General features: G+C 45.8%; 1 protein-coding gene across 2 annotated transcripts in view; it reads left to right on the plus strand.

Annotated features, from left to right (window-relative positions):
- polr2a (RNA polymerase II subunit A) overlaps nt 1-18319 on the plus strand; it is a 61588-nt gene that overhangs the window by 17704 nt on the left and 25565 nt on the right. For both annotated transcript variants that reach the window (XM_072258545.1, XM_072258546.1), the window contains 11 exons: nt 193-317; nt 1309-1519; nt 2971-3180; nt 3264-3432; nt 7087-7181; nt 7270-7473; nt 8335-8557; nt 11504-11687; nt 12434-12605; nt 13494-13599; nt 17995-18200. In XM_072258545.1, coding sequence (XP_072114646.1) covers nt 193-317; nt 1309-1519; nt 2971-3180; nt 3264-3432; nt 7087-7181; nt 7270-7473; nt 8335-8557; nt 11504-11687; nt 12434-12605; nt 13494-13599; nt 17995-18200 — 1905 coding nt within the window. The remainder of the gene's footprint in view (nt 1-192; nt 318-1308; nt 1520-2970; nt 3181-3263; nt 3433-7086; nt 7182-7269; nt 7474-8334; nt 8558-11503; nt 11688-12433; nt 12606-13493; nt 13600-17994; nt 18201-18319) is intronic.

The raw sequence follows: 18319 nt of genomic DNA on the forward strand, positions 1-18319 counted from the left end.
GAGAGCTGTGGTAATTGATCCTCCATCACTGACACTGTAAAGCATTAGACTAACTACGTTGCCCCTCCCAGCCCATGCATTCCACCTCTGAGTGTGTGAAGCTTCTCATGGTTGCTGTGTTTGAGGTGACACATGGTTCTGTTTCCACTCTCTCCTGCCACTTACACTCTAGCTTCCGTCTGTTCATTGCAGGTGGAGAGGCACATGTGTGATGGCGACATTGTCATCTTCAACCGGCAGCCCACGCTGCACAAAATGTCCATGATGGGGCACAAGGTGCGCATCCTACCCTGGTCCACTTTTCGACTCAACCTCAGGTGAGTGTCTGACCCTCCCTATGGCGAGGGTTTCACGATTCCTCGTGGAGATCTGCTTGCCTTTCCAGTTTCTGATACTTGGCACCACTAACCAATCAAGATGCTTGCCTATCCCATTGAATAGGTTCTGAGGGGCCGAATGGTCTCACCCATTCTATGTAACACTTGAGTGGCTGGCTGACATTCTGTTTATGTGTGAAATTGGGAGGCAAATATTTGAAGTGTCTGCTTATCTGCTTAGGTGTATCTGAATCAGGTTTATTACCACTATTTCTTAAATGAGATGTTTGTTTTGTGGCCAAAGTACAGTACAAAGGCAAAATTTTTATGAATTACAAAGTAAATAATGCAAAAAAAGGGACTAATTGACTAAAAGGAGTGATGTTCATGGACCATTCAAAAATCTAATGAAGAGGAAGAAGCTGTTTCAGAATTGAGTGTGGGTTTTCAGACTTTTGTAACTCTTCTCTGAAGGTAGTAAAAGAAAAGGGTATGTCCCTAATGTTGAGGGTCCTTAATGCCACCTTCTTGACTCCCCATCATTTAATGGTATCCTTGATGGTACAGGGTTGTGGCTGTGATGAAACTGACTGAGTTCACAAATTCTGCAGCCTCTTGTAACCCTCCATAGCAGACAGTGGTATTACCAGTCAGAATGCTCTCCTCTGTACATCCATAGAAATTTGAAGGAGTCTGATATACCAGATTCAGTTGCTACCAACGGCTAAATGGTGTCATTGGAATAAGTGGTCAGAGTGTACACAATTACTTAAAAGAATTGGCATTGCATTGATGAACTTTACAATTTGAAAAGCGCAAATCAATTGGTAGGAGCCATACTGAACAGTCATGAGTGTGGGGTGCTGAAGCTGGGTCCAGTCTACACCACGGTCATTCAGCACCATGTGATAGTGCTCATGGTAGAATGAGGCATGGTACTTGAAGAAGCAACCCTTTCACCCTCAAGCATAATGGTTGTCAATTACTGCAGTGTGACAACTCCGTACAATGCGGATTTCGATGGTGATGAGATGAATCTCCACTTGCCTCAGTCGTTGGAGACACGAGCAGAGATTCAGGAGCTAGCCATGGTACCCAGGATGATCGTCACGCCGCAGTCCAACAGGCCTGTCATGGGCATCGTGCAGGACACGCTGACAGCTGTGCGCAAGTTCACCAAGCGAGATGTTTTTATGAGCCGGGTAAGACTAGCTTGTTTTTGGAAATGTTAATGTTTTAGATTGATTTAGCTTTAAGCTTTCTCCATTAATTTCTCTTCTTGCCCAGTCTGTTTCCTGATTAGCAAATTGGACAGCACGGTAGCATAATTTTTAGTGTAACACTATTACAGCGCCAACAACCCAGGTTCAATTCCCACCACTCTGTACGGACTTTGTATGTTCTGCCATGACAACGTGGGTTTTCTGTGAGTGCTCAGGTTTCCTCCCGCATTCCAATGACGTACAGGTTTGTAGGTTAACGGTCATTGCGTGGGAAGGGCTGTGACAATCACTGAGATTGTGGTGGTCATAAGGTGTTGATAAGGCATTGGGAGGGGCAGTAAGGTTCCAGGCGTCGTGGAAGTAAGGTATACTGCCCTCCCCCCTCACCACCTCACTGGAGAGAGCATCACACCCCAGGGTACAGAGGAGATTTACTAGATGCTACCTGGATTAGAGAACAGGCTGAGCACGCTAGGACTTTTCTCTTTGGAACAAAGAAGGATGTATGGCCACTTGATAAGAGGCATGGATAGGGTGGACAGCCAGAGACTATTTCCCAGGGCGGAAATGGCTAATACCAGTGAACATAACTTTAAAGTGATTGGAAGAAAATATGAGGGGGATGTCAAAGTGTGAGTGCATGGACTGCTGTGCTGGGGTGGTGGTACAGGCAGATACATTAGGGACATTTAGGAGACTCTTTAGCTAAACATGGATAATAAAATGGAGAGCTATGTGAGAGGGGTTAGGTTAAATTTGGAGTCAGTTAAAGGGTCCTGTGCTGTGATGTTCTATGTTCTACAATATGCTGTCCAGTTGATCCTCTCTCCTGTTTGTGGGATCTTTCCATGTGACTGCACTTCAAAAGTGCTTCATTTACGGTGCAAACCATTCGTACGTCATTGCATCATATCAGTGCAGTAGTACAAGGAAGAAGCAATAAGAGAATGCAGAATAAGGTCAGCTTCAAAAAAGAGGACGTCTCAGCACAGGGTGAAACCTGGATCACCATTCTGCAAACTTAAACCTGCTGAGTCTTTGCTACCAAAGAACTGCAGTTGCATCCCAGGGCAGTGAGGGATTCATTTCTATTTAGAGATGCAGCACAGTAACGGGCTTTTCTGGCCCAACGAGCCAGTGCTGCCCAATTACACCCCTGTGACCGGCAAATCTACCTATCTGTACATCTTGGACAGTGGGAGGAATCCGGAACACCTGGAGGAAATTTACAGTTCTGGGCAGAACATACAAACTCTTATAGACAGCAGTGAGAATTGAACCCAGTCATTGGTGTGCCCTGCTATTACACTGTGCTTAAGGGTCTATTAATGTTGGGGTGATGTATTCGGCTTCTCTTTACACACAGTTGAGTGTCTTGTGGGGGAGAATGGATGACTGAAGTAAATTGTTGACCCTGCGGTCTGTTCCAGGGTGAGGTGATGAATCTGTTGATGCATCTCTCGACCTGGGATGGTAAGGTGCCTCAGCCATCCATCCTGAAACCTCGGCCCCTGTGGACGGGCAAGCAGATCTTCACACTGGTCATCCCAGGGCACATCAACTGCATCCGGACGCACAGCACTCACCCGGATGACGAGGACAATGGTCCCTACAAGCACATCTCACCGGGAGACACCAAGGTCAGTATAAATTCAGTGAAGGGCCTTGCAGGCTTGTAAAGTGTCTGTGTTGACCTCTTTACTTCCCCCCACTTTGTGTGCAGGTGATTGTAGAGAATGGGGAGCTGATCATGGGAATCCTGTGCAAGAAGTCGTTGGGTACCTCAGCCGGATCCCTGGTACACATCACCTTCCTGGAGATGGGTCATGACATCACGAGACTGTTCTACAGCAACATCCAGACTGTCATCAACAACTGGCTGCTGATTGAAGGTGAGATGCAGGAGAATCTGCAGGTACTGGAAGTCTTGGAACTCAGCTGGTTAGGCAGCATCTAGTAAGAGAAACAGTAGGACATGCATGTGAGTGGTAGGGAATGGAAACTGCAATACAACTGAGGGATTTGGGAAGGCAGGTCCATAATTCCTTGAAAGTGGCATCACAGGAAGATAGGGTTGTAAAGAGAGCTTTTGGCACAATTGCCTTCATAAATTGGGAATTGGGGTGTTAAATTGGTAGCTGGGATGTTTCATTGAAGTTGCAGAAGACACTTGAGGCAAAATTTGGAATATTGTGTAGAGTTCTGGTCACGTACTACAGGAAAGATACCTATAAGATTGAAAGGGTGCAGAGGAAATTTACAAGAGTGTTGCCAGAACTTGAGGTCCTGAGTTGTAGGGGAAGGTTGAATAGGTCAGGACTGTAGGTCTTGGGATTATATTCCCTTTAGTGTGGAGAATGAGGGGAGGTTTGATTGAGCAGCATAGATAGGGTAAATGCAAGTGGGCATTTTCCACTGAGGTTGTGTCAGACTAGAACTAGAGGTCATAAGTTTGGGGTTAAAGGTAAAATATTTCAGGGGAACTTGAATGGGAATCTTCTTTACTCAGCAGGTGGTGTGAGTGAAGCAAGCTGCAAGTGGATGACGGTTCGATTGCACCATTTCAGAGAAGTTTAGATAAATACATGAGGATATTGAGGACATGGTCCAAGTGCAGGTCAATGGAACTAGACAGAATTAGTTTGCCATTGACTAGATGGGCTGAAGGGTCTGTTTCTGTGCTATAGTAGTCTAACTTTTTGGAGGGAAATGGCCAAGTCCAGATCAAGTATCTTGGCCCAAAGTGTTGACTATTTCCTTCCATAAATGCTGCCTGACCTGCTAAATTTTTGTAACGTTTTGAGGTGCTCACTAAGTTGTGGCTGAGATACTTTGCCTGCACTGCAGGCATTTTCTGCGGGAAGTACTCATATGATTTGGAAGAAAAAGGGCACTGCACCAACACCAAAACATAGAAACCTCATTCCAACTGTGAAGCATGGTGGAAGGAGTATCAAGACATTTTACAGGAGAATGTCAGGGTGTCATTCCATTACCTGAAGCTTAATAGTGCATAATGCAACAAGAAACAGGAGTAAATCAACAACAGAATAGTTTAACAAAAGACAATGTGTTTTGGAATGGCCAAGTCAGAGTCCAGACCTTAACCCAATTGAGATGCTATGGCATGAACTGGAACAGTTTTGTATGGAGGAATCATCTAAATTCCTCCTCCTCATCCAAGTTTGATCAGCAGCTTCAGGAAACTTTTGGTAGAAGTTACTACTGTTAAAGGAGGTTCTACCAGTTACCAAATACAAGGGTTCACATACTTTTTCTATCCTAGATGGTGAATAATTAAACATTAAAGACATAAAGTTCAATAAAGATGTGAAAAGTACAATTATTTGTGATATTTAGGCAGATTGTGTTTGTCTATTATTGTGACTCAGATGAAGATCAGACCACATTTTATAAGTATAGTAATACTATGAACCAGGTTCACATGCTTTTTCTTGCAGCTGTAGGTAAATAGTGATAAGAGTTCATGGTCTCTTCAGAAATCTGATAGCAGAGGAGAAGAGGCTGTTAAAACATTAACTGTGCCTTCAGACTTCTGTACCTCCTGCTAATGGTAGTCTAAGTCCTGCCTCTCCACTACAGACCCATCCTCTCTGGCCTCTCCTCATAGCTGTGACACGCCGTCCCAGTGTATCTCCTCTACACCTTCCCCAATGCTACCTCATTCCTGGCTGCCACACTTAGAGGAGGGAAATGGTAGTGTTCATGCGTTCACAGAATTTGTAGATGGTGTTGGAGCTGCACCTAGCCACGATCATAAGAATAGGGAGAGTGGAGCAGCAGTGTAAGTGCACCTCCTTGACGTGTGCCTGTGTCGATCCTCAGTGAGGAGGAGACATTGACTGCTTCTGTTGGTGATAGCTGGGCTCCACTGCGAGCTCACAGACTAAAGACAGTGGAATTGGGGCAGGGAGACTGGAGCAGTGTTTCGTTTTGTAAAGTTCTGGTCTAGAATGGAGAACCTGAAAGTGGATTTCAGAAGTGTTGTTTTCAGAAGTAGATTAAGCAAATAGTTGGGGAGGATGGTTACAGAGCTGAGGGTGGGAGTTATGAGGAAGATGCTTCAAACTTGGGTGGGAAAGTCTCGTGTGCTGAGACTTGGTGTCTGCCCACACCCCTCCTTCCCTCACATGGTTGTGCTTCCATCGCAGCTGTGTAGAATCACTCTGGAGGTACAGCAATACAGGGAGTATATTTTGCTGCTGGCTCGGGATTTTGACCCATTCCAGCGTTTCACTTCCTTGACATGATCTGTAACTCTGCTGATTGTTTGTGTCCTGGCAATGGAGCATGCTTTCCAGTCTGTGGGCCAAGGCTGTGAGACCTTTCCTGGATCAACAGCTTTGCTGTGTCTGTTCTGACTAAAGCCATGATGCAGCATGGGATTGAATGCTGCTTCAGAATCTTTTTATTCTCACTGACATTTAGTCGTGAAGCTTGTTGTTTTGCAGCAGCAGTACATAAAAAGTTACCATGTTACAATATATTTTTTAAAAAGTGCAAAGCAGGAATAGTGAGGTAGTGTTCAGAAATCTGATGGCGCACGGGAGGAAGCTGTTCCTAAAATATTGACTCTGTACCCCCTGTCTGGTGGCAAAAGGAAGAGGGCATGTGCCAGATGGTGAGGGTCTTCAATGATGGCTATGAGTGATCAGTCAAGGGTGAGTGTGGTCCTCCTGTTCTGATATCTGCTGTTTGTAATACACTGATACTACATGCACAGGCAGCATGAAGGTGGTGACACAAGTAGATAGGTTGCTGAGCCAGGATTTTGGTATTGGTTTATTGTTGCGTGAAAAGCTTGCCTTGTATATTGTTCATACAGATCTGTACTCTGCCGGGAGACCGGAATGGATTGCTGGACATCGTCACTCAGGGTCACCATATAAATGTTCCCACCCCCACACCCCCGAGTGAATTTGTGCCCTTGCTCACCATTTTGAATGATACGTTTTGCACCTTGGCCTCAAAGGAATGCTGTCTCGTTCAGCTGTATCTATGTAGGATTTGAATGATAATTAGATTTGATTTTGATTTGACTGAGTTACGCTGCTCGAACACAGGAAGGCAGCACCGGGAGAGGCCAGGCCCCCAGCCGCAGGCTCCCTCTCTGACATCCCAGCTGGCCCCTTCCACACCAGTCCAGCTACTCCAATCAACGAGCAGCTCACTGATAGAGTAGCCTACAGTACCTGAAGCTCTTGGGGTAAAATTGTCTTTGGATTGTGAAAAATAAACAAATTCTACAAAGAAAAAAGCACCTTTGGTTGGCTGCCATCTTACTGGAAGTCGTTCTCAGTGATTCTATCCAAAGCAGTGAGATAATATCATAAATTTACCAGCATGTTGGTTCTCAGTACAACACCGAGAAACATTGCACAGGGCAACTTTCCTTTTCTTTTACTTTTTTCCTTTTTCGGAAAAGTGCAGAAATGTTGAAACAGGACATGATTGTTCAATCCTTTGTCTGCTCTGCTCTTCAGCATGATCCAGGCTGACATTTCACCTGTCTTGTTTTGTGGCAGGTCACACCATTGGTATTGGTGACTCTATTGCTGATGCTAAGACCTACCAAGACATTCAGAATACCATCAAAAAGGCCAAGCAAGATGTCATAGAGGTGAGCCCTATGAGTTTGCTGTGTATTGGATGGCAATGACCTTTCTATTCCCAGTCCAGGTGTGTTAACCACTTCCCTCCAACCACAGGTCATCGAGAAAGCTCACAACAATGAGCTGGAGCCCACGCCAGGCAACACCCTGCGACAGACCTTTGAGAACCAGGTAAACCGAATCCTGAATGATGCCCGTGATAAGACTGGCTCGTCCGCCCAGAAATCCCTTTCTGAGTACAACAACTTCAAGTCCATGGTGGTCGCTGGCTCCAAAGGATCAAAAATCAACATCTCACAGGTGAGCTTTAACCAGGCTACAGGTTGGGGGGCTGGGTGTGTCCTGTGCAGTCAATTCCTTGCTGCCTGTCAGTGCCTAATGCTTGGATGAAGATCCCTAGGGGTGGAGCTGTAGAATTCTCTGATGGTTATTCAAATTCCATTTATCACGCGTACATGGAAACATACAGTGAAATATGCCATTTGCGTCAATAGCCAATGCAACCTTAGCTTGTTCTGGTGAGGGGGGGAGCTCAGAGATATCACCATACTTTCTGATACCAAAATAACATGCCTATGATGTTCAGTAGAATAACACAACAACAGCCAAACAAGCCCATTCCCTGGTCTGCCAGCCAGTCTCACACATAGACAGGCTGCCAACGTCCAATCCCTGGGCCAAGCTTGCAGATATCAGACCTCTAACTTCCAAATACCCTGACCCCAGGACTTTGAGCTCCTGACTCAAAGCTGGAAATGGAAGGACTCGTTGACTTTCATCTTCAGTGCCTGCCAACGCAACGCTAAGGTTGCTGACCTCAACCGCAGAGTGCGCTAACCTGGTCTCTGACCTTCATCTCCTGCCCCAGCCTCTAGCTCCCCTTCATCTTTGTAACTAAACCCAATCTTTTCCCTAAATTCCAATCATACAGTGTGTTAGAAACACATCAAAGCTCCCTTTGTGTAGTCCTTTACTACAGTCCCAGGAGGTGGGCAACTTGGGTTAGATGCAGAATAAAGCTCTCTCCATTGTCCCGTCATACCACACTGCCTGAGTAAGTATAGACATGTTAAACTCAGTGAAGCTCCTTCAGTACTGTCCCATCACCCACTACTAGAATGGGTCAGCAAACAGTAACTGGGCTTTGTTTCTCCACCTCAGGTTATCGCTGTGGTGGGGCAGCAGAATGTGGAGGGGAAGCGGATTCCTTTCGGCTTTAAGCACCGCACTCTGCCGCACTTCATCAAGGATGACTACGGCCCGGAGAGCAGAGGCTTTGTGGAGAACTCTTACCTGGCTGGCCTGACCCCCACTGAATTCTTCTTCCATGCCATGGGGGGCAGAGAGGGTCTGATTGATACTGCCGTCAAGACTGCTGAGACAGGTAACTCTCCCATTCACCCTCCCATTCTGAACAGTGCTCACAGGGACACATGAAATCTTAAGATTTCCACTCTGCATTGATATACAGAGAGACCTCAGTCCAGAACTCCCTGAAACTGGCAACACAAGAAGATAAGGTAGTGAAGAAAGTATATGGCATGCTTGTCTTCATCAATCACGGCATTAAATTGTGTTGCAACTGCATAAGACTTCGGTCATGCCACATTTGGAATATTTTATGCAATTCTGGTCACTGAATTACAGAAAGGATATAGAGGGTGCAGAAGAGGCTTGTATGGAGGGGGAATAAGCAATCGTCGTTTCAGACTGAGACCCTTCATTGGGACCGAAAAGGAAGGGGGCAGAAGCTGAAATAAGGGGAGGGGGAGGAGTAGAAGTTAGGTGATGGGTTAAACCAGGTGAGGGTGAGATGGGTGGGGAGGAGGAATAAAAGAATCTGAGAGATGATTTGTGGAAGAGGTAGAGTGCTGAAGGAGGAATCTAATAGAAGACAGTGGACCTTGGGAGAAAGGGAAGGAGTAAAAAAAAAAATCAGAGGGTGGTGATCTCACCTGCCCATCAGCTGAGGTTCAAGATGCTGCCTGAATTGGAGAGTGTTAGCCAAAGATGGAGGTTGGACCAACTTGTATTCTTTTCTCTGGATTATTGAAGGCTGAGGAGCAGCTTGTTGGAGGATTTGAACTCAATTGATTATGAATTGACTTTCTTTCTTATATCCTTCACATACATGTGCAATTTAGTCACTTGTAATAAATAATATGTACAACAGGACAGTCACTATAACATAGAAATACAATTGTATCAGCATGAATTAATCAGTCTGATGGCCTAGTGGAAGAAGCTGTTCCAAAGCCTGATGATCCTGGCTTTTATGCTCTGGTATCATTTCCCGGATGGTAGCAGCTGGAACAGTTTGTGGTTGGAGTGACACGGGTCTCTAATGATCCTTTTTATGCACTTGTCTCTAGATGTCTTGAATAGTGGGAAGTTCACATCCACAGATGCACTGTGCTGTCCGCACCACTCTCTGCTGAGTCCTGCGATGGAGGGAAGTACAGTTCCCATACCAGGCAGTAACGCAGCCAGTCAGGATGCTCTCAATTGTGCCCCTATGGAAAGTTTTCAGGATTTCGGGGCCCATACCAAATTTCTTCAACCATCTGAGGTGAAAGGGTGCTGTTGTGCGTTTTTCACCACACAGTTGGTGTGTACAGACCACGTGGGATCCTCAGTGATGTTTATGCTGAGGAGCTTAAAGCTGTTCACCCTCTCAACTCCAGATCTATTGATGTCAATAGGAATTAGCCCGTCTCCATTCCTCCTGTAGTCCACAGCCAGCTCCTTTGCTTTTGCGACATTGAGGGAGAAGTTGTTTTCTTGACACCACTGTATCAGGGTAATGACTTCTTCTCTGTAGACTGTCTTGTTCTAAGACCAATCAATGTAGGATTAGCAGATTGGAGCTGTGGGTGGCGACACACGTGGATCTACAGAGTAAAGGAGGGGGCTTAGGGCACAGCCCTGAAGGGGTACCTGTGTTGAGGGGTAGAGGTGAGGGAGCCCATTCTTACCACCTACCGGCGATCTGACAGGAAGTCCAGGATCCAGCTGCATAAGGCAGGCTGAAGGCTGAGGTCTCTGAGCTTCTTGCCAAGCCCGGAGGAAATTAAGGTGTTGAATGCTGAACTATAGTACAAGAACAGTTTCTCACATCCCTCTTCTCCAGATGTGCAAGGACAGTTTGTAGAGCAGTGAATATTGTGTCATCTGTTGATCGGTCATGTCAGTAGATGAATTGTTGAGAGTCCAGTGTGGGTGGCAGCATGCTGCAGATGTAGTCCTTGACCTGCCCCTCAAAGCATCTGCTTAGTGCAACAGGACGCCAGTCGTTCAGACATGTTACCTTGGTCTTTTTAGGTACAGGAACAGCGGTGGATGTTGTGAAGTAGGAGGGCACTCTCCACTGGGAGAGGGAGAGATTAAAAATGTCTGTACACACATCTGCCAGTTGTGCCGTGCACATCCTGAGTACCTGCCCTGGGATACCGTCCAGTCCCGCATCTTTGCAACAGTCCACTTGTTGGAAACACCTGCATACTTCAGCCTCAGAGATGACTAAGCTGCAGGTCGCATCAGCAGCTCTTCTCGGGGGCTCAGTGTTGACGACATTGAACGGAGCATTAAAAAAGAGATTTGGTTCCTCTGGGAGAGAGGCTGCGATGTTGGCAGCACCACTACATCTAGCTTTGAAGTCTGTGATGGTGTGCAGGCCTTACCATAAGCTGCATGTGCTGTTGGTGGAGAGTTGTGTCTGGATCTTGTCCCTGCATTGTCGTTTTGTGCCTTGATGACTTTGCGTAGATCGTAGCTGCATTTCTTGAGATTTATGAAATTCAAGAGGTATTTATAGAAAGTGTTTTTCAGGGTAGAAATGTTAAATACTAAAGGTTTAAGATGATGGGGAAAGCTTAAAGGAGATGTGCAGAAGTTTTTTATAACAGATTTATAACATGCTGCCGGGGAGGTGGTGGAAGCATGTATATATGATGGCATTTGGACAGGCAGGAAATGGAAGATCGGGCCATGTGCAAATAATGAGTTTTACTGACACTTGAGAGAGTCTGCAGGTGCTGGAAATCTTGAGCAACACAAAATGCTGGAGGAGTACAGCAAGTCGGGCAGCACCTTTGGAGGGGAATATTCTGTGCCGAGATACTTCATGTTGTCTCCTGTTCCCCTCCATAGATGCTGCCTGACCTGAGTTTCTCCAGCATTGAGTTTAGATTAACAGAGTCATTGCGTGCCAAATGGCCTATTATGGTATAAGGTCACACAACATTCCCTCTCACAGCTGACACCACAGCCTGGAGTTAGGCTGCCAGTTTCCAGATGAACTGTTGACAGTGGGTTTCCACCTCCTCACCAGGTTACATCCAGAGACGTCTGATCAAGTCCATGGAGTCTGTGATGGTGAAGTACGATGCAACTGTGCGGAACTCTATTAATCAGGTGATCCAGCTGCGGTACGGGGAGGATGGGCTGGCAGGAGAGAATGTGGAATTCCAGAACCTGGCATCGGTGAAGCCATCCAACAAAGCCTTTGAGAAGAAGTAAGCAAATTCATTTCTTCCATTGAGTCACAGCAGAGAAATGGGCCCTTCAGCCCATCTAGTCCATGCCAGCCTGGTTTTCTGCCTCGTCCCATTCACATGCACCTAGATCACAGCCTTGCATACCCCTTCCATCCATTTACTTATCCAGACTTCTCTACATGTTGAAACCAAACCCATGTCCACCACTTCTCCTGGCAGCTCGTTCTACATTCACTTCTTTCTGAAGAAATTCACCCTTGGGTTCCCCTCAAGTATTCCCATTAAACGTTTCACTTCTCACCCTTATGACATCTAGTTCTAGTCTCACCCAATCTCAGGGGCTAAAACCAATATGCATTTACCTTGTCTATACCATCATAATTTTGTATACCTGTATCAAATCTCCCCTCATTTTCCTACACTCTATGGAATAAAGTCCAAACACATTCAGCCTTTACTTAAACTTGGGTTCTCAAGTCCAGGAAACATTTTTGTAATTTTTATCAGTACTATTTCAATCTTACTGATATTTCTCCTGTAATAGAATCAGAATCCTGTTTATTATCACAGACTTCAGTTGTGAAATTTGTTTTGTGGCAGCAGTAGTCCAGGTATCTACACTTGATAAAAAGTGCTGGGGATCCTGAGGGAGGCTGAAGGGTTAAAACCGAACCAGTCTGAGTCTGTGTGTAGCCTGTTCCATGCCAGGTCTCCGAGGACACTGGGCAAATCTCTTGGCCTGTCATCATCTTGTTCTCTGACAGGTTCAAGCTGGAGTACACTAATGAGCGAAGTCTGCGCAGGACCCTGCAGGAGGACATTGTCAAGGAGATCCTTAGTAATGCTGCCATCCAGAATGAGCTGGAGGTGGAGTTTGAGAAGATGAAGGAAGACAGGGAGGTTCTGAGAGCAGTCTTCCCTACTGGAGACAGCAAGGTAGGACGGTTAACAGTTCCACTAGGCTGTGTGTGGTTCCACTGCATTCTCCTGGAATCTCAGTTGTACATAGTGAAATCAGTCCATCCTGATGAGCTGATGAACATTTTGTTTCAATGTATCTTGTCCTGAGCCGCACTGGAAGTGTGGCTTGCTCGGACATCTGAGGCTTGAGCTACAGCACAGCTCAGAGCCATAGGCATCTGAAACAAGGCAGCACTTCATTCATATGAAAAGCCATCAGGGTCATTTATTGCATCCGGCTCTCCTCTTCTATCAGTGAGATCCATTGCAGATTGGAGGACTACTCTTTCATGCATTTTCACTCTGTCCACTGTAATAGATGGGATAGAGGGAGCAGCATTATAAGTCCACTTTCTTATTCCTACACTGACGTGTCTGTCCAGAATCCCTTCTACTTCCATGTCGAGGCCAGTTGCAGGTTGGAGAAGCAACACCTCAAATTCAGTCTGGATAGTCTCAAACCTGATGGCATTTCTCTAACTTCCAGTAAACCACCCTGCCCACCTTGTTTTCCCTTGTCCCTCTGCTGTTCTGCCTCCCCTTTATTCCATGGTCTTTACTGTCCTTTCCTGTCAGACTCGTCCTTCAGCCCTCTTCCTCTCACTTTTCACTTCCCAGCTTCTGGTATCACTTTTTGCTCCCCACCCCATCTTCTTGCTCACCTGGATTCACCTGTCGCCTGCCAGCTTGTGCTCTTCCACTCCCTCCACCCACCCTCTTGTTCTGGCATCTGTCCTCTTCCTTCCAGCCCTGATGAAGGGTCTCAGCCCAAAATGTGTACTATTCATGGCCTGCTGAGTCCCTCCAGTGTTTAGTGTGAGATTGGTTTACTTGCTGTTGACCTCTCCTCCCTCTGGCCTTCAGGTGGTTCTTCCCTGCAACCTGCTGCGGATGATCTGGAATGCCCAGAAAATCTTCCACATCAACACAAGAACGGCGACTGACCTGCACCCCATCCGTGTGATTGAAGGTCAGTTCTGGCTGAGTGACAGATACTGCTCACATTCTCCCCACACCCCTAATAGAATGCAGAACAGTATAACAGTCAAGGCTCTTTGCCCCATAATGCTGTGCTGACCTTTCCCACACTTCAACCGCTTTAAAAGTATCTCCTTCATATTAGCCATAGCCTCCCGGGGGGGGGGGGGGGGAGAGATGAAATCTGGCTATCCATTCTATTTATCCCACTAATAATCTAGTATTCATTTATCAAGTCACCTCTCATCCTCCTTCCTTTACAAAGAGAAAAGTCTTAGCTTGCTCAACCTATCCTTGTAGGATATGCTCTCTAATCCAGGCAGCATCCTGTTAAATTTCATCTGCGCACTCTCTAAAGCTTTTACTGAACATAATATTCCAAATGAGGTCTAACCTGTGTTTTATAGAGCTGCAACATTACCTCGTGGCTCTTGAACTCAATCCTCTAATGAAAGCCAGCGCACTATATGCCTTCCTAACAGCACTGTCAACTTGTGTGGCATTTTTGAGGGATCTATGGACATGGACCCAAGATGCCTCTTCACACTGCTAAGAATCCTGCCATTAGCCCTGTATCCTGCCTTGAAATTCAACTTTCCAAAGTATATCACTTCACACTTTTCTGAATTGAACTGCATCTGCTCCTCCTCAGGCCAGACCTGCCTCCTGACAATGTCCCATTGTAACCTTAACTATCCACAACATCAACAATCATATGCAAACTTACCACTTCTGCATCCAAGTCATTTATAAAAATCACAAAGAACGGTAGCCTCAGAGTGGTCCCTGCAGAACACCTCTGGTTATTGACCTCAGGGTATTAACCTTCATAGTCCCTCTGTTCAAAGTTTGGGTCCGAGTTTATGGATGTTGGCTCTTTATTAGCCAAGGTTCAGAGCTCAGCCACAGGGATACATGCAACCACATGAGCTCTGGTCAACATGCTGCAGAGCTCATAACGTGTGAGTGACAATGCAGAGGATATGTTGCTATGTGTGGGCAGGAGTGGGCATGGCTTTCTTTGGAATGAAGCTGGCTGGTGAAATATTTAACCCGTAGTTACAATGGAGAAAAGTTACCCCAGACATCACCGGGTAACCAATGTGGACTTACCCTGACATTGGGTCACTGGGGGAAAAGATTAACTGACGTGGTACGATTGGAGTTTCTAATTGTGTGGAGCTCGCTGCCTGTAGGGTGACAAACCAGAGTTTTTCTCTTTATAAAGTGAATAAAACTGCAGATGCTGGAAGAACTCAGTCACCCAGCTTCTGTGGTAAGGAACCAACTGAATATTTTGGGTTGTCCTCACTACCCCAGTACATTACTTTATCTTGTCACAGATTGGTTTCTCCTATCCTGTTTCCCTCTCCCACTTACCAAGTGCCTGGATAAGCCTTGACTTGTAGTTGAGCTGGAAACAGGCGATGGGAACTGACCCAGAGTAACCCAGGTTTCGGCCAGTGAGGGGAAGGGTGCACCCTAAATTTAATAGAAAAACAAATTGTGCAGAGGATACGGAGGCTTGCAGAGGGATACAGATAGATTAAGTGAGTGGGCAAGGGCACAACATTGGTAAATACAAAATCACCCATTTTGAAATGAAAAACAGAAGATCAGATTACTTAAATGAAAGGTTGCAGCATACCTTGTGCAGAACGTCTCGTGCTTATGCATGAATCGCAAGAGATTGGTTTGCAGGAGCAACAGGTTATCGAGAAGGCAAATGGAATGGTGCCTTTCATTGCTGGACAGAATGAATTTAAGCAAAGAGATTATCCTACAACTGTACAAGGTATTGGTGAGGTTGGACCTGGTGTACTGTTTACAGATCTTCCTTCCTTGCTTAAGGAAAGATGTACTGGCTTTGGAGTCAGCGCAGAAGTAGTTCACCAGGTTAATTCTGGAAGTCAGGGTGTTAACCTATGAGAAGAGATTAAGTTGCCTGGGACAATACTCACTGGAATTCAGAAGATTGAGAGGGAACCTTATTCCTATTCTTGTGCCTAGATTGCATTTTGGGAAATCTGATCACTAACAGTCTTGCTCCTAACTGCATACAGACAGGCTAAAGAGCAAGGCTCCAGAGATTAGGAAAACAAAGAGATGGTCATGGGAGGCAGAGGAGCAGCTACGAGTCAATGGACTGGACTGTGTTCAAGGGCTCACCAGAGGATCTGAACCAATCCACCACGTTTGTCACGGATTTAATAAAAACAGTTGGCGACAAGTGTTCCCCGCAATATCATTCAGTCTTCCCCAACCACAAGATCCAGCTCAACCATGAGGTGTGCAATCTGCTGAGGGCCAGGTCAGTGGCATTCAGATCTGGTGACCAAGTAAAATGCAAGGTCCTGATGGATCTCCAGAAAGCCATCTCACATGCAATGTGGCAATTCTAGGACAAACTTGAAACACTGAAGGATGCTCCACAGATGTTTCAGTACTTGAATGTTATCACCACCCACAAAGTGAACCAAGCAACATATTTGACAACAAGGTTTTGCTCCCAGATGAGATCAATGTCTTTGATGCTCACTTTGACAGTTAAAGCATGGAGGCAGCTTTACAACCTCCAACAACCCCTGATGAATCTGATTTCAGTCTCTGAGGCTGAGATGAAGGCATCCTTCATGATGGTGAACCCACGGAAAACATCCAGCCTAGGCATGGTGACTAGCTGAGTACTAATATCTATGCTAATCAACTGGCTAGAGTGTTCACTGATATCTTTAAACTTCTCTTTGGCAGACTGAGGTACCCACCAGCTTCAAAGCAGGCTTCAATTATACCAGTGCCAACGAACAAAGTGGTAGCCTGTTTTAATGACTGTTGTCCAATTGCACTCCCATCCACTGTAATGGATTGCTTTGAGAGGTTGGTGATATCAGCTCCTGAGAAGCAACTTGGGTCCACTCCAATTTATAACAGGTCAACAGCAAATGATATTTCATTGGCTCCTCACTCAATTCTGGAACATCTAGACAGCAAAGATGTATATAACTGCAGCTTGACATTCTATACTGTCATCCCCTCAAAACTAAACAGTAAGCATGACCTCAATACCTTGTAGATTCTCAATTTCCTCACTTGTAAGCCCCTGTCAGTTCGTATTGGCAATATCTCGATAATCTCCATCAGCACGGGCACTACCTTAGTCCCCTGCTTTGTCACTTTATGCCTAGCACAACTCCAGTGCCGTATTCAAATTTGTTTAACACCACCACTCAAGTTGTCAAATCAAAGGTGGTGATGATTCAGTATATAGGAGGGAGGTGGAAGATCTGGCTGAGTGGTGCCATAACAACCCCTTGCTCATTGTCAACAAGCTGATTATTGATGTCAGGAGGAGGAAACCAGTGGTCCGTAAGACCATTCTCATCAGGAATCAGAGGTGGAGAGGGTCAGCAGTTTTAAACTCCATTCCTGAGGAGCTGTGCTGGGTCCAGCACACAAGTGCCATTATGAAGAAAGCACAGCAGCACCTCTACTTAGAAGTTTGCGAAGATATGACACATCAGAGTTTTAGATGACAACTTGTATAGATGTATATCAGAGTATATTGACTGGTTGTATCACGAACTAATATGGGTCCACCAATGCCTTTGAAGGGAAAATCCTACAGAAAAGTAGTGGATACAGACCAGTCCATCGCAGGTAAAGCCCTCCCCACCATTGAGCACATCTTCACGAAGTGCTGTGCATCCATCAGGGACCTCCACCACACAGGACACATGCTCTTCTGACTGCTACCATCAGGAAGATGGTACAGGGGCCTTGGGACTCACCACCTGGTTCACTTGCCCCATCACTGAACTGTTCCCATAACGTACTGACTCCTCGTTTTGTGTTCTTTATTGCTTATTATTATTTTTGCATTTGCACAGTTTGTCTTTTGCACATTGATTCTATTGTGTTTTGTGTATTTACTGTGAATGTTCGCAAGAAAATGAATCTCGGGTTTGTGTGTGGTGACATATATGTACTTTGATAAGGAATTTACTGAAAAGAAAACTATAAAATTATGAAAGGGCCTGATAGAGGCAGGAAAGTTCTTTCCACTAGTAGGTAACACCAGAACTAGGGGACATAGCCTTAAGGTTCAAGGGAGTAGATTTAGGTCGGAGATGAAGATAAACTGTTTTTCCCAGAGTACTGAATCTGGAATTCTCTGTTAATCTTATTAAATACATTTAAGGCACAGTTTGTAGATCTTTGTACTACAGGGGAATTAGGGTTCTGCAAAAAGGCGGGAAGGTGGAGCCAGATCAGTCATGATCTTTTTGACCGGTGGAGCAGGCTCGACAGTCCAGATGGCTGACTCCTACTCCTGCTTGTGTTCTTAGCTGTGCTGCACCATCCCAGAAGCTGCTCTTTGTCTCCCCAGGTGTGAAGGAGCTGAGTAAGAAGCTGATCATTGTTAACGGTGATGACCCCCTCAGCCGGCAGGCCCAGGAAAACGCAACGCTGCTCTTCAACATCCACCTGCGCTCCACCCTCTGCAGCCGCCGCATGACCGAGGAGTTCCGCCTCACCAGCGAGGCCTTCGAGTGGCTGCTGGGGGAAATAGAGGCCAAGTTCAACCAGTCCATTGTAAGTACCTTGCCTGTCCCTGGCATCTTTTTTCCTATGCTTTAGCGTAAGGGATGGGTGTGTGGCCAGATCTCCCCTCCACTTGTTCCCACCTCAGCAGTGAGTGAGAGCAGCGCATG

Source organism: Mobula birostris, chromosome 5 (assembly GCF_030028105.1).
Source record: "Mobula birostris isolate sMobBir1 chromosome 5, sMobBir1.hap1, whole genome shotgun sequence".
NCBI lineage: Eukaryota > Metazoa > Chordata > Chondrichthyes > Myliobatiformes > Myliobatidae > Mobula > Mobula birostris.